Source organism: Ylistrum balloti, unplaced genomic scaffold, assembly GCF_031769215.1.
Source record: "Ylistrum balloti isolate Yb309-2 unplaced genomic scaffold, AGI_CSIRO_Ybal_v1 Utg369646, whole genome shotgun sequence".
Lineage (NCBI taxonomy): Eukaryota > Metazoa > Mollusca > Bivalvia > Pectinida > Pectinidae > Ylistrum > Ylistrum balloti.
Genome location: NW_026781904.1, coordinates 91,116 through 103,532, shown reverse-complemented (window position 1 = coordinate 103,532; position 12,417 = coordinate 91,116). Strand labels below are relative to the sequence as shown.

The 12,417-nt window shown below is 36.1% G+C and overlaps 1 protein-coding gene across 1 annotated transcript; it reads left to right on the top strand.

Annotated features, from left to right (window-relative positions):
• Positions 1 to 837: 837 nt before the first annotated feature.
• LOC132555427 (zinc finger E-box-binding homeobox 1-like) lies at positions 838 to 12,319 on the top strand. The gene is made up of 3 exons (XM_060219779.1): positions 838 to 924; positions 3,562 to 3,660; positions 5,764 to 12,319. Exon 3 carries the CDS (start codon positions 5,894 to 5,896, stop codon positions 10,784 to 10,786), a length of 4,893 nt encoding a protein of 1,630 aa, XP_060075762.1. The 5' UTR covers positions 838 to 924; positions 3,562 to 3,660; positions 5,764 to 5,893; the 3' UTR covers positions 10,787 to 12,319.
• The last annotated feature ends 98 nt before the right edge of the window (positions 12,320 to 12,417 follow it).

Genomic DNA, 12,417 nt, shown 5'->3' with positions numbered 1-12,417 from the left:
ATTGTTACTGCCATATACCTTTATTCCACCCACGAAAACTGCATCTCGATATCACTAGGACCAGCGAGCCAGATGTCCCGGGTTTGAATCCTAATGTAGGCATTGAAATAAATTATCTCTGTCACAGATGTATATTATGTGAATTGCCATAAAATTACGATGGAGCATATATATCATAGTCCTAATCATTCAGACGTTCTATTGACTTTGAACTTTTGAAGTTGGTTACATCACGGACTTAGATATTGTCGTTTTGCCAGGGGAAATTTCTTCTGTGTCATTTCGTAAATATATCCCCTGTTTTTCTAAGAGACATTTTGCCCGACGCCGGGCAGAGTCACGGAGACGATAAACCATCATCATCTAGAGTCATTCTTTAGCGGCGTGGTATAAAGTTTCGAATTTCCTTTTATGTAACGTATACACAGTGTGAGAAAATATGGTAACACATCGTATACATGTACAGACATAAAAACAGTTTCGGCGAAACCATTTACCTTTGTTAATCCTTGCTAAAGTCCATGTCTATAGAGTGATTTCAATACATGGCGCTGAATCGATCGACGCATGACAACATCGGCGATGAAAGTGAAACGATATTGTATTGGATGTGAATCCGTATACAAATCTATACAAAAATAGAACACAATCTCCATATCCGGTATACCAAAAAATGGTGTCATGGAATTATTTCAGCGGTGGAACGATGCTCCAGATACCGTTACCGAACGGTCGATTTCCCTAACACGAACCTAATCCAATCGGAGTTGTTCCCCTTCGCTCAGACCGCAAAACAAAAATATGCATCGAACGAATGTTAGTAGCGATGCGTTTCGGAGCGTTGGGAATCATTAACTCAGCCGTCGAATGCTTTGATGGCATTGACGAAACAACAGGATTTGATAGCTCGATACCTAATTAACGGTAAGGAGTGTGTGTATGGTTGTCTTTTTCGCATGTTCACGTACAATTGTCGATTGTTGTGGATATCCGTGGCCGCCGCGAGGTCGAGCTCGGAAGCTGTAGGCGAGCACGGTGTCGCGTCGTCGGGGCGCTAACCAAGTTAATCTTGTTCGTTTTTTCGCTTACTTTCAATGAATATGGTCATATGTATGTTAAAGATTTCATTATGACGCAAACTTCGGTGACATATCGATGTTTGAACGGATTTTCGTCGATTTGACGCGATGCAAAGGTTTGGCAATTGCATAGCGGAAGTGAGGATATGATAAACAGCACAGCAATTGTTAGTGCGCACGCGTCAACATTTATTTCGGTCAAGAGAGGCGCATTAGGGGCATCCTATCCTTACCCATCATGAATTCTTGTCTGTGATATCGTCTTTAAGATCATTTTATTAAACCGTTTAATTATGGTTTCAGTTTGGAACGAACACACCGTTATTTTCTAATTTTATAAATCAAAATATGATTTTGTATTTCAACTGAAAGCTTGTTAAAGTTTCGTCAATAGATAATATATCTTGTGTATTTTTAGTTTTAGCTGGTATTTCCTATTTTATTTGTGTTTGGAAAGCTCTCATTTATTTATTTATTTATTTATTTTTAAGTAGAGAAATAAATATGTATACTGTGTAAACAAAATTGTAATCATAGAATTACCTATATGTATTAAAACATGTAAAAGTTTCATATATACATTAAGCTTGCTAGTAATCAGAAAATAAAATCTTTTTTTTTTTTAATTAATTAAGGCAAGACACACCTGTACAACTGCTAAGCCTCTAAGTTAAAGGTTTATGCTCGCTTATTGAAGTATACAATAAACATTTTGATTAGGAAAATACAAGATGGTGTTTTAAGATGTTTTAATATGACATGAATGAACAAAATGGAAATATTTTCAGAAATTAACTTTATACTTGTACATTTTTTTCAGTAAAGTTAAATAATAATTTTCTGGAATTCTAAATTTAATATACCCCCCACCCCCTCCCCACCCTCATTTGATAAGATTAGGTTAGTTGTTGTGAAGTCATGTTGATGTCGTTGTTATATAATAGATACAGATCTGTTATTAACAAAAGTATACATGGGCTAAAATCCTAAGATTGCATTACTATTGTACTTTCTGTGTTGATCTAATTCTTAATAACAGGTGTTTTTTGGGTGCTAGCATCAATCACTTCATCACATATTTTAATATTCATTTAATCAATAAATCTATCATCATGTTAGTAGGCATCAGTGCATTTTGCTGCCACTTGTATCACCTGTATGCATGTTATATGGGAGAGGATGTAACTAGTGTCCAATCCTGTTTGATTTCATCAAATAAAATGTGTTTAAACTAAACACACTTACCTCCCAAATTATCATGTATAGTTTTCCTCAACCTCAAGAGTATTTAAACTTTCGATTTTTTTACCAATATTGTTGGAGGAAATGATTCCTGTTGTAACTTTATTTTCCTTCTTGATCCTGTAGTATGTATGATAACAGGATTATTAATCTTTTGAACAAGTTTTTAGATTTTAGATACATATACAATGTACCTTATATGCATGCAGCAACAGGCAATTCACAGCCAAAGTGCAGTGCATTAGGTTAAAATGTTCCTTGGTCAAGTATACATTTCATCCAGCATTGGTGCATAATTTCAGTACCACGTTTTCTTGCCAACATGTATGACATTCAAACTAGTTACAATCATATATTTACAGGACCTAGAAACACATCAAGTACAAAGTTTTTTCACGATCAGTGTGCTGTAACTGCACATATAGGTCACTGTGATTTAAAATTGAATGTTACATTACTGAAAATGGAAATGCAAAATTAATTTAGTTTTAATAATTTACCAGTTAAGTGGTAAATACATGTAATTACATGTAATGAAATTAATTGAGAAGGTCATTTAGATGTTATGAAAGATCAAATCAAGTTTATCGTGTCAGATGTCAAGGTCAAACTTTCATTGTTTTATTTGTATGATAATGTGGAGCAATGTTGACTGAGAATCAAATTACTGATTGCATTTCCTTATGAAAGGTCAAGGTCACCATATTCAATGTCAAGGCCATTTTTGTCTCTCACTTATCCAGTAAATACTTGTATTTTGTCATAAAATGAAACCTACAGACATCATGTAGCTTAATCAGCAGACATGTCTTTGGACTAAAATGAGAGAGAGTCATGTATATGTTTCCACTCACAAACATAAATCTCCTCTTTAAGGCCAAACAAAACTATTTCCTGTTTCTGGTTACTGTATTTGCCTAAATATTTTGGTCTACCCTCAATATTTCAAGGCATTTTTTTTAAAAAAAATCTAAGTCAAAGTCAAGATCTTTCTTCTATATAAACTATTTGTTAAAATCAAATTTTTGTCTCCCTGCCTACTCTGAATTTTTCCAACCTATTGCAATTGTATATTTCACTTACCCATATATATTCATGTATCATATTTCACCAACTTAACTACAGTGTAGGTAATCTACACAATCAATATTTTATCATTATAAACACATATATTAAATCTATTTTTGTTAAAATTCAGTTTTTATGTGTGATCATGTTAACATGTTTTTTTTTCTTACAGGATATGGTCAGCCTGAAGTTTAAAGCTCCGATATAAATGACTAGAAGAAAACATGGACAAAAAAATTTACCAGATCTTCTAGAACTTCACCATATGAATGTAAGTACAGTACAATCTCTACAGTACCTTACACAAGAACATGCAATGATTATTAAGTTGTAGGAATTGAGAAACATTGAAACCAAATCCCAGCCCAGCAGTCTGTACACTGTATACATGTATATAAGACTATTAACTATTAATACATTTGTAAACTGTAGGGTTACGTACATTGTTGGTCCAGATTGAAGCATGTGAAGGGTGTTGTTGTATAAGGATAGCAGAGTATCCATTGTGGTGATACTTACTAGTGGTGTTGTTTAGTGGTGATGTTGTTAAGTGATAGTGATGTTTCGTGGTGATGTTGTTTAGTGATAGTGATGTTTTGTGGTGGTGTTGTTTAGTGATAGTGATGTTTTGTGGTGTTGTTAAGTGATAGTGATGTTTTGTGGTGTTGTTAAGTGATAGTGATGTTTTGTGGTGGTATTGTTAAGTGATAGTGATGTTTGGTGGTGGTGTTGTTAAGTGATAGTGATGTTTTGTGGTGGTGGTGTGAAGGGATAGTGATGTTTTGTGGTGTTGTTAAGTGATAGTGATGTTTTGTGGTGGTGTTGTTAAGTGATGGTGATGTTTTGTGGTGGTGTTGTTTAGTGATAGTGATGTTTTGTGGTGTTGTTGTTTAGTGATTGAGATGTTTTGTGGTGGTGTTGTTTAGTGATAGTGATGTTTTGTGGTGGTGTTGTCAAGTGATAGTGATGTTTTGTTGTGGTGTTAAGTGATAGTGATGTTTAGTGATGGTGCTGTTAAGTGATAGTGATGTTTTGTTGTGGTGTTTAGTGATAGTGATGTTTTGTGGCGGTGTTTAGTGATATTAATGTTTTGTGGTGATGTTGTTAAGTGATAGTGATGTTTTGTGGTGTTGTTGTTTAGTGATAGTGATGTTTTGTGGTGTTGTTGTTAAGTGATAGTGATGTTTTGTGGTGTTGTTTAGTGGTAGTGATGTTTTGTGGTGGTGTTGTTTAGTGATAGTGATGTTTTGTGGAGTTGTTTAGTGATAGTGATGTTTTATGGTGTTGTTTAGTGATAGTGATGTTTTGTGGTGTTGTTTAGTGATAGTGATGTTTTGTGGTGTTGTTGTTAAGTGATAGTGATGTTTTGTGGTGGTGTCAAGTGATAGTGATGTTTTGTGGTGGTGTTTAGTGATAGTGATGTTTTGTGGTGTTGTCAAGTGATAGTGATGTTTGGTGGTGTTGAGTAGTGATAGTGATGTTTTGTGGTGGCATTGTTAAGTGATAGTGATGTTTTGTGGTGTTGTTTAGTGATAGTGATGTTTTGTGGTGGTGTTGTTTAGTGATAGTGATGTTTTGTGGTGGTGTTGTTAAGTGATAGTGATGGTTTGTGGTGTTGTTAAGTGATAGTGATGTTTTGTGGTGGTGTTTAGTGATAGTAATGTTTTGTGGTGTTGTCAAGTGATAGTGATGTTTTGTGGTGGTGGTGTTTAGTGGTAGTGAAGTTTTGTGGTGGTGTTGTTTAGTGATAGTGATGTTTTGTGGTTGTGTTGTTAAGTGATAGTGATGTTTTGTGGTTGTGTTGTTAAGTGATAGTGATGTTTTGTGGTGGTGTTGTTAAGTGATAGTGATGTTTTGTGGTGGTGGTGTTAAGTGATAGTGATGTTTTGTGGTTGTGTTGTAAAGTGATAGTGATGTCTTGTGGTGGTGGTGTTAAGTGATAGTGATTTTTTGTGGTTGTGTTGTAAAGTGATAGTGATGTTTTGTGGTGTTGTTTAGTGATAGTGATGTTTACTTGTGACTATGTTAAAAGCTGATGATGTTTAATGATGATAAAGTTTGATTGTAATGATGTTTATTAGTGTTAATGTAAAGTGGTGATAATGTTTAATCGTGTTGATGTTTTTTTGGTGATGATGTTTGGTTGTAATTATGTTTACTAGTGAATTCACAACAGGCTGATCACTGACATTTATAAATCCAATTTGTGCTCGAGGGATTATGAGATCAAAATAATGTAGGAATGTTTGTCACAATAACATAAGGATGTGTAGTTTGATGAAGTATATAATATCATTTTTTTCTCTAAAATTTGTAAAACTTGTGACACGAAAATGTGATGTGATAAATAAATGTACTCGTACTGTTTTTGCAGGTGATGTTGCCGCCCAGATGTGGGAACTTCTCGATGTCAGAATGTGGAAGAAAAACTGATTACCACATAAGACTATATGGTAACAGTGCATTTCACTAGAAAGGAGTTACAGACCAAACATCTGTAAACTATGGCTGACTTTCAGGACTTAGACATTCTATCTCTCATCAACGATCGACCAGGATGGGAAATTGGTATGCAAGATGATGATCTAGATATTTCTGTTGAACTTGATGAGGAAAATGAGGTTCCAAACTGCTTTACAAATGAAGATCTCAAGGGTCAGCATTTTGCTTCTTCTGTAATAGGCAGCTTCAACAGCAACCAGCAAGAAGAAAATGGAGATGCGACTGACGAGTACGGTGATAATAGTGATATTAGTGACAATGAGAACAGTGTTAATGACAATGAAAACAATATTAGTGACAGTGACAACCATAAACTCACATCTGATGAAGAAGATGATATTAAGAATGATAATTATTCCTCTGACGAAGATGTTGTTGAAGAATCTATTAATAGAAAAAATGGCATAAGAAGTCACTCTGATCATGACGAAGAAGCTGATAACTATGATGATGATGATGATGATGATGATGATGCCAAAAGTGATGAGAGAAAGAGTTCAGATGAGGAGGAGGAGGAGGAAGAGGGTTCAGATGACGATAAATCTATTACAAGTAAAGGAAGTGTTGATGAAAATGTTCAGGAACAGCAGGATGACAGCTATCCGATGAATGAATTCTGTGAAAATGATTTTGTTATTTCTGAATGTAGTAATGAGAGTGCCAGCGAAGAAGCCAATAAAGAAATTCCAAAAAATGAGGATGAAAATGAAAAATTTGATACTGATGATGTTATTGTCATACAGCTGAGTGATGTAAGTGGTGATGAAAGTGATGATTATCAGCTTAAGGATGACATGGAGGTCCAGAGTGATGACAATAATGACGAAGGTGGTTGCAGAGATGTTTACCAACTGGGATTTAGTAAGAAAGAAGATGATTATGATGAAATGGATGAAAATGACAAACTCAGTGACATAAGTGTTGATGAAGCCGTAAATGCATGTGAAGACAATGATGACATAAAAAGTGAAGATAAATATAAAATTATAGAGGATCATGATAATGATGAAAATGATGAAAGTGATAAATTAAGTGAAGATGATTCTAAAGTTATCAATAGTGATGATCATGATGACGATGATGGTGATGAGGATTGTGATGTAGAATGGAGTGATGTTGATGAAAATGATCGTAAAAATAATTTGATTCTTGATACTAGAATTGTTAAGGAAAGCATGGAAGAAACAGATCAATCAGATGACATTACAAGAAGAGATTCCAAGAATTATATAGATCAGAATCCTTCTGCTAGTCAAGACCAACAAGTGAATCAAGAAGGTTTGACTTGCATGATTCAAGCTCTAGAGAATGAAACTAAACTAACGAAGGACATTGTTTCTACTGAGGAAACAGATTCGCCTTTTGGGTTTGTGATTGGGGATGTTGTCGGTGTATCCCAGGAAGAATTTGACAGACAGGATTCCAGTGTGCCGGTTGACGAAGAAAACCTGCCGAAGCAACCAGAACTATCAACAGGGTATGTAGAGAAAAGCCAAGGCGACGAAGGTGATGGAAATCAAGGCAGCATACAACATCAAAATTCAACAGAAGTTGAACTGACATTTCCAAGCGATTATCCTAGGGTGGACTCCTATCACAGTGATAATTATATTTACAACAATGCTACTATCAAAGAGGAGCCGATGGATGATGATGACTACATACAGGAACATGACTATTTTGATCAAAGTAGTACATTGACTATAGATACTAATCAGGTCTTATCAGAACTTGGAACAGAAGAGATGGGGTTGGAGGCTGATGAGCTGTTGTCTTATCAAGACATGTTCGATATTACACCGACAGGGATGTACAAGTGTAAATATTGTTCAGCAAAATTGACCTCTTTTAAAGCACTTAAAAATCACATCGATAAGTTTCACCAAAAAAGCTACAAGTGCCAGCAATGTGATGAGGTGTTTTCAAGGTCACAGGACTTGGCGGGACATTGCAGAAGTCATCGAAAAGAAGAAAGGATATCAAAAGAGAAAGGAAAAACAGGAAATCGACAAATACATAAACAAAGGTCTTCTCGGAGTAAAAATGTTGTGGTTGAAAAGGACGGACAGCGACTGTACCGGTGTAGATTTTGTAACAAAAAATTTGACATGACTCAAAAACTTGCAAATCACATGCAATGGAAACACAAGAAGGAAAGACAACGTGAATTAAAACTTGAAGCAAGTATTGATAAAAACCCTGAAGTAAAAGAAGTTTCACTTCTTGGTGCAAAATTGACAATAAAGTTGGACACTTCGAACAAAGATGGTTCTCACAGAAAGCAACCAGTGTACAGTGACACATATGAGTGTGCACAGTGTTCTCAAATTTTCAATAAGCAACAGGCAATGGCAGTTCATGTGAGGAACGTTCACTCCAAGTCAGACAAGAGTGACCAGACAAAAGGCAAGGAAAAGTCCCATTCATCTTTTAGGAAGAAAGTAAAGAAAAAAAAGAGAAAACGACGAATCTCCGTATCTAACGAAGACAGAAAGATGAAGGTAGAAAATGATATTGGTGACAATAATTCAACGTTGGAAGAAGGTGTGACACCAGCCAAGCAAATGAAACACGAATATATGATGCAATACCCATCTCTCAAATGCAAACTGTGTTCTAAAACATTCCAAGATTCAAGGGAATTGAAATCACATTTAAACGGTGTCCATGCACAGTATTGTTGCAGATATTGTCCAAAAGCTTTTTACAAAAATGAAAAATTCATGTGTCATTCATTTCAACATATAGGGGACTTGCGATGTTTCTATAATGGGAATGGTGAACAGATGATCAGGTGTCGAAAATGCAAGGCAACAATACCTGCAAAATGTGAAATGACACTCAAGCATATCATTGGACATATCAAAGGTAAAAACCCTGCTGGACAAACACTTAGTCTCGAGAAACAAGTATTCCTGGAGTGCAGTGACTGTGGCCAGCCTTTCATATCTAGAGAGTATCTGTTCAAGCATGAATTGAAACATGCCATTTCATCGGGAAAAGTAACGAAAGGGAAGTCAGTTTCGCGACCTGTAACAGACGGCGTCAGCCAGGCCTCGATTAATGCAAAGGTGAACAGCACAAAAACTCATTCTGAACCAATCGTGGGTCAAGGCTGTGTTGAAGCATTTCCTTTGAGCAATGCAATGACACCATCGGATATCACGACAGTTCCAACGCGGTCAGAAATGGTTGCACATTCGGTTTCTGATCAAGCGAATGTTGCAATAGACGGTGATAAGATTGCAGGTGACGAGAACAAAAAGGTGATGCTTCGTAGTCAGGTTATTCAGACAGAATTGATATCTGTTGTTAAAATTCCTTTCAAATGTGGAATGTGCGAAGCACGATTCCCCAATTCACAGTATCTCTTGCACCACATGACGCTGCACATGAACGGTCAATATGTGTTCAAAATTGAGGTAGACAAAAAGAAGGACGAAATGTCTCAAGGAAGTGATGATTCTGGCGTTTCGTCTTCTTCTATGGACATTCCCAGTTCAAAAATGTCTGATTCACCTGTCACACCACCTTCAAGTGGAACTCAGATGGCGTCTTCGATTGTGCAACAACTTTCAAAAGGATCTAATATGGCATCCATAATAAGCAGTAATATAATATCACCGGAGAGTGGTATTCTTTTTAACTCTGCTGATCAAAGCAATGACCACACTTACACCACAAAAGTAAATAATTCTTTGGTCGAATCTTCGCCAGAGAAGCCCGCAAGTAGACCTTCCTCAAGCATAGTTGTTACTCCACAGTCCAGTACAAGTGTTTCCCTCAGGAAACAGGTGATCATTCTGCCACAATCAAGACCTGCGATTAGCGTTCCTACAACGGCAACACGCACAACGGTCACGCCTACTATTACGAAGAAGCTGCAAGAAATGCTTACAAAGAAGGAACAGTCTACGAGTAAAACGGGGGCTTCAAATATTGGAGTGTTTAAGCTTCCAACTTTAGGTTCAATGACAGCCGGAAAACGCATTTCGCAGGAGTCGGAAGGAGGAATAAAGCACCCAGTTGTAGTTAATGCTGTGGAGAAAAAGATACGCGAACTTCTGGACGTATATAAAGTCCCACCAGGGACGGCAAAACAGAAAGGGGAGCTCGCAAAATTTACGTCCCTCATTTACCCCAAAAAAGTCATGCTTCAAAAGAGCCCAGCATCTACTAGTAATTCAACTACTTCACTCGGAACAGCCGCTAATAAAACTACACAAAGTAAAGTCAATTCTGTGTTGTGCAGTTTTGAGATGCAAAACGTAAAGATAAATAAGCAAGATTCTTGTGATATGCCCTCAACGCAGTCTGTGAGTTCACAGTACAGCGATACGGAAACATTGAGTGCGGAATCGGGATCGCAAGGATCAAGGTCGCCTGGATCGAATTCTCCCGTGGTTGGAATGAGTTCCGAATCTGACTCTGACGAGCTGAGTGAGGATGAGCAGGCATTATTCGAGAAAACAACAACATCTGTTCTTATGCCACAGCCGCCAGAGCGACGAGAAATTTCTACAGCACAGGAACAGAAAACGGTCAAAACGGAAGGCGTACCACAAACCAATGCCGCTTTGCTCAAACCAACTTCTATACGGAACTATAAGAACCAACTGGACTTTGCCCAGGGAAGCTGGTTCGAATGTGAATTATGCATGTACTTGTGTAGAACACATAATGAGTTTAAAACACACTTATCTAGTCACAAGAAAACGAAAAAGATGAAACTGGTAAAATGCACTGTATGTCTCAGAAAGTTCATATCAAAGTGGCATCTATCAAAACATATGGAAATTCATCGCGCTAATGCCTACTCGTGTTCCAAATGTGGCGCCAACTTCCGCACATCCGGCGCAGTTATGGAACACATGGAAAAATCATGTTCATCTTGAAAATTTTGCAGGTTGCAAACAGTCGGGTTTTTTGTAGTATCCACCTACCTAGTCTGGAAACAATCCCTTTTGCTTCCGATTCGGAATGTACAACATGTCTTTGATTTGAACTTAATTTTAAAAGTAATTATGGATTTAATGATTTTTTTTAATTCGCAAAAATTAATTATTATACAATATTTTAGGTTAGTTTGAACAAAGAATGATTCGTGACTGTTAATTTATATGCATTTTTACTGTCAGTTTACCTCGGTAAACACTTGTCGAGTTAATCTGAAAACGTGAGAATCACAGTAGGCTAAATTAATGAGCAGCATATATGAACATGTAAAGGAATTTAAGAAAAAATACAATATTTGTTTTGTTAAGTTGTAATTTTGTATTATATGCTGTTTTCTATTATAATAAACCAACTTTCTTATCACGTGCGATTTACTTTAAGGAATGTCGCGATCGAAATCAATTTACGAAATCTAATCACCGCAGATTAAGACTTGAATACGACAATGCAGTATAATTTACCATTATACTTGTCAGTTTCACAAAAAATAATCCTTGTAAAATTGTGATGTAAAATCGTGAAAGCAAATTACGCCAAAAAAGTTGATCTACAGTAACAGTTATTTTAATCTGCATGTCCATGACTAGGTTTTTTTTTACATATGTATGTCAATGTGTGCACATGTTAAAACAACACAACAAAAATAACAAAACTGCTACATGTTTCCTTAAATTTGTTTTTTAAATATTGACAAAAAATGTATATATAATTCCCAACCAATCCCGATACGCTCCCGTGATTTTCTAGGGTTTTTTTTATATTTTTTTTTTTGTGAGCCTGAAGGCGGTTCCCAGTTCCTAGTTCAATTTATCCTTAAACGTAACTGGAAACCAGATCCTAGGTCCGTTTATGGAAAACGTATATGTTGACAAACCGAAAGGTCCAACATGCATGATATCATTTTAATTAGGTAGAGGAACGGAACCCACGACCTTTCACATATAAATTAAATTTACCATAGCTTTTTTTTGATATTTTGATACTCTTAAAGCTGAGAGAACGGACCGTTCTGGACTATTGTGTCCTTTGGCAAATCACTTCCTCCTAATTGATCTGTATAGCACGCGGTGTCCCTCTCGCATTATGTTCAATGCTGTAGTCACCAGCTACTAAAAGATGAACCCGTCTCAAAATAATTCTGTATACAGGGCGAAAACCCAATAAACTATCACACTAACTTGTGTATTCATGGAAGATTAATCTTATAGGGCTTTATAATAGTCCAATTCATCTTCCTATTCTTTTAGCGTTGTTATTATCATTATTTTTTTTACAACTCGTTTTGATTTTATGTCTTGATCATCTACATTTCTTTGATCAGATTTACGTTGTTTGTTATATGTATGTTAATTGAAATGAGATGTACCCTGAACATAAGCTTGTACAAATGCTATTCTGAACGACAGTCTGTGCACTCTGTACACTTTACATGTATATACATGTAGATCTGTTTACTAAGTTATGTTATGAAGTTGCATTATATTATAAAAAATGAAATGTTGATTCCTGTTTAGTTTTAATTTCGTAAAAATAGAAACTGTATTCGTTCTTTAATGCATTGGTATGACGT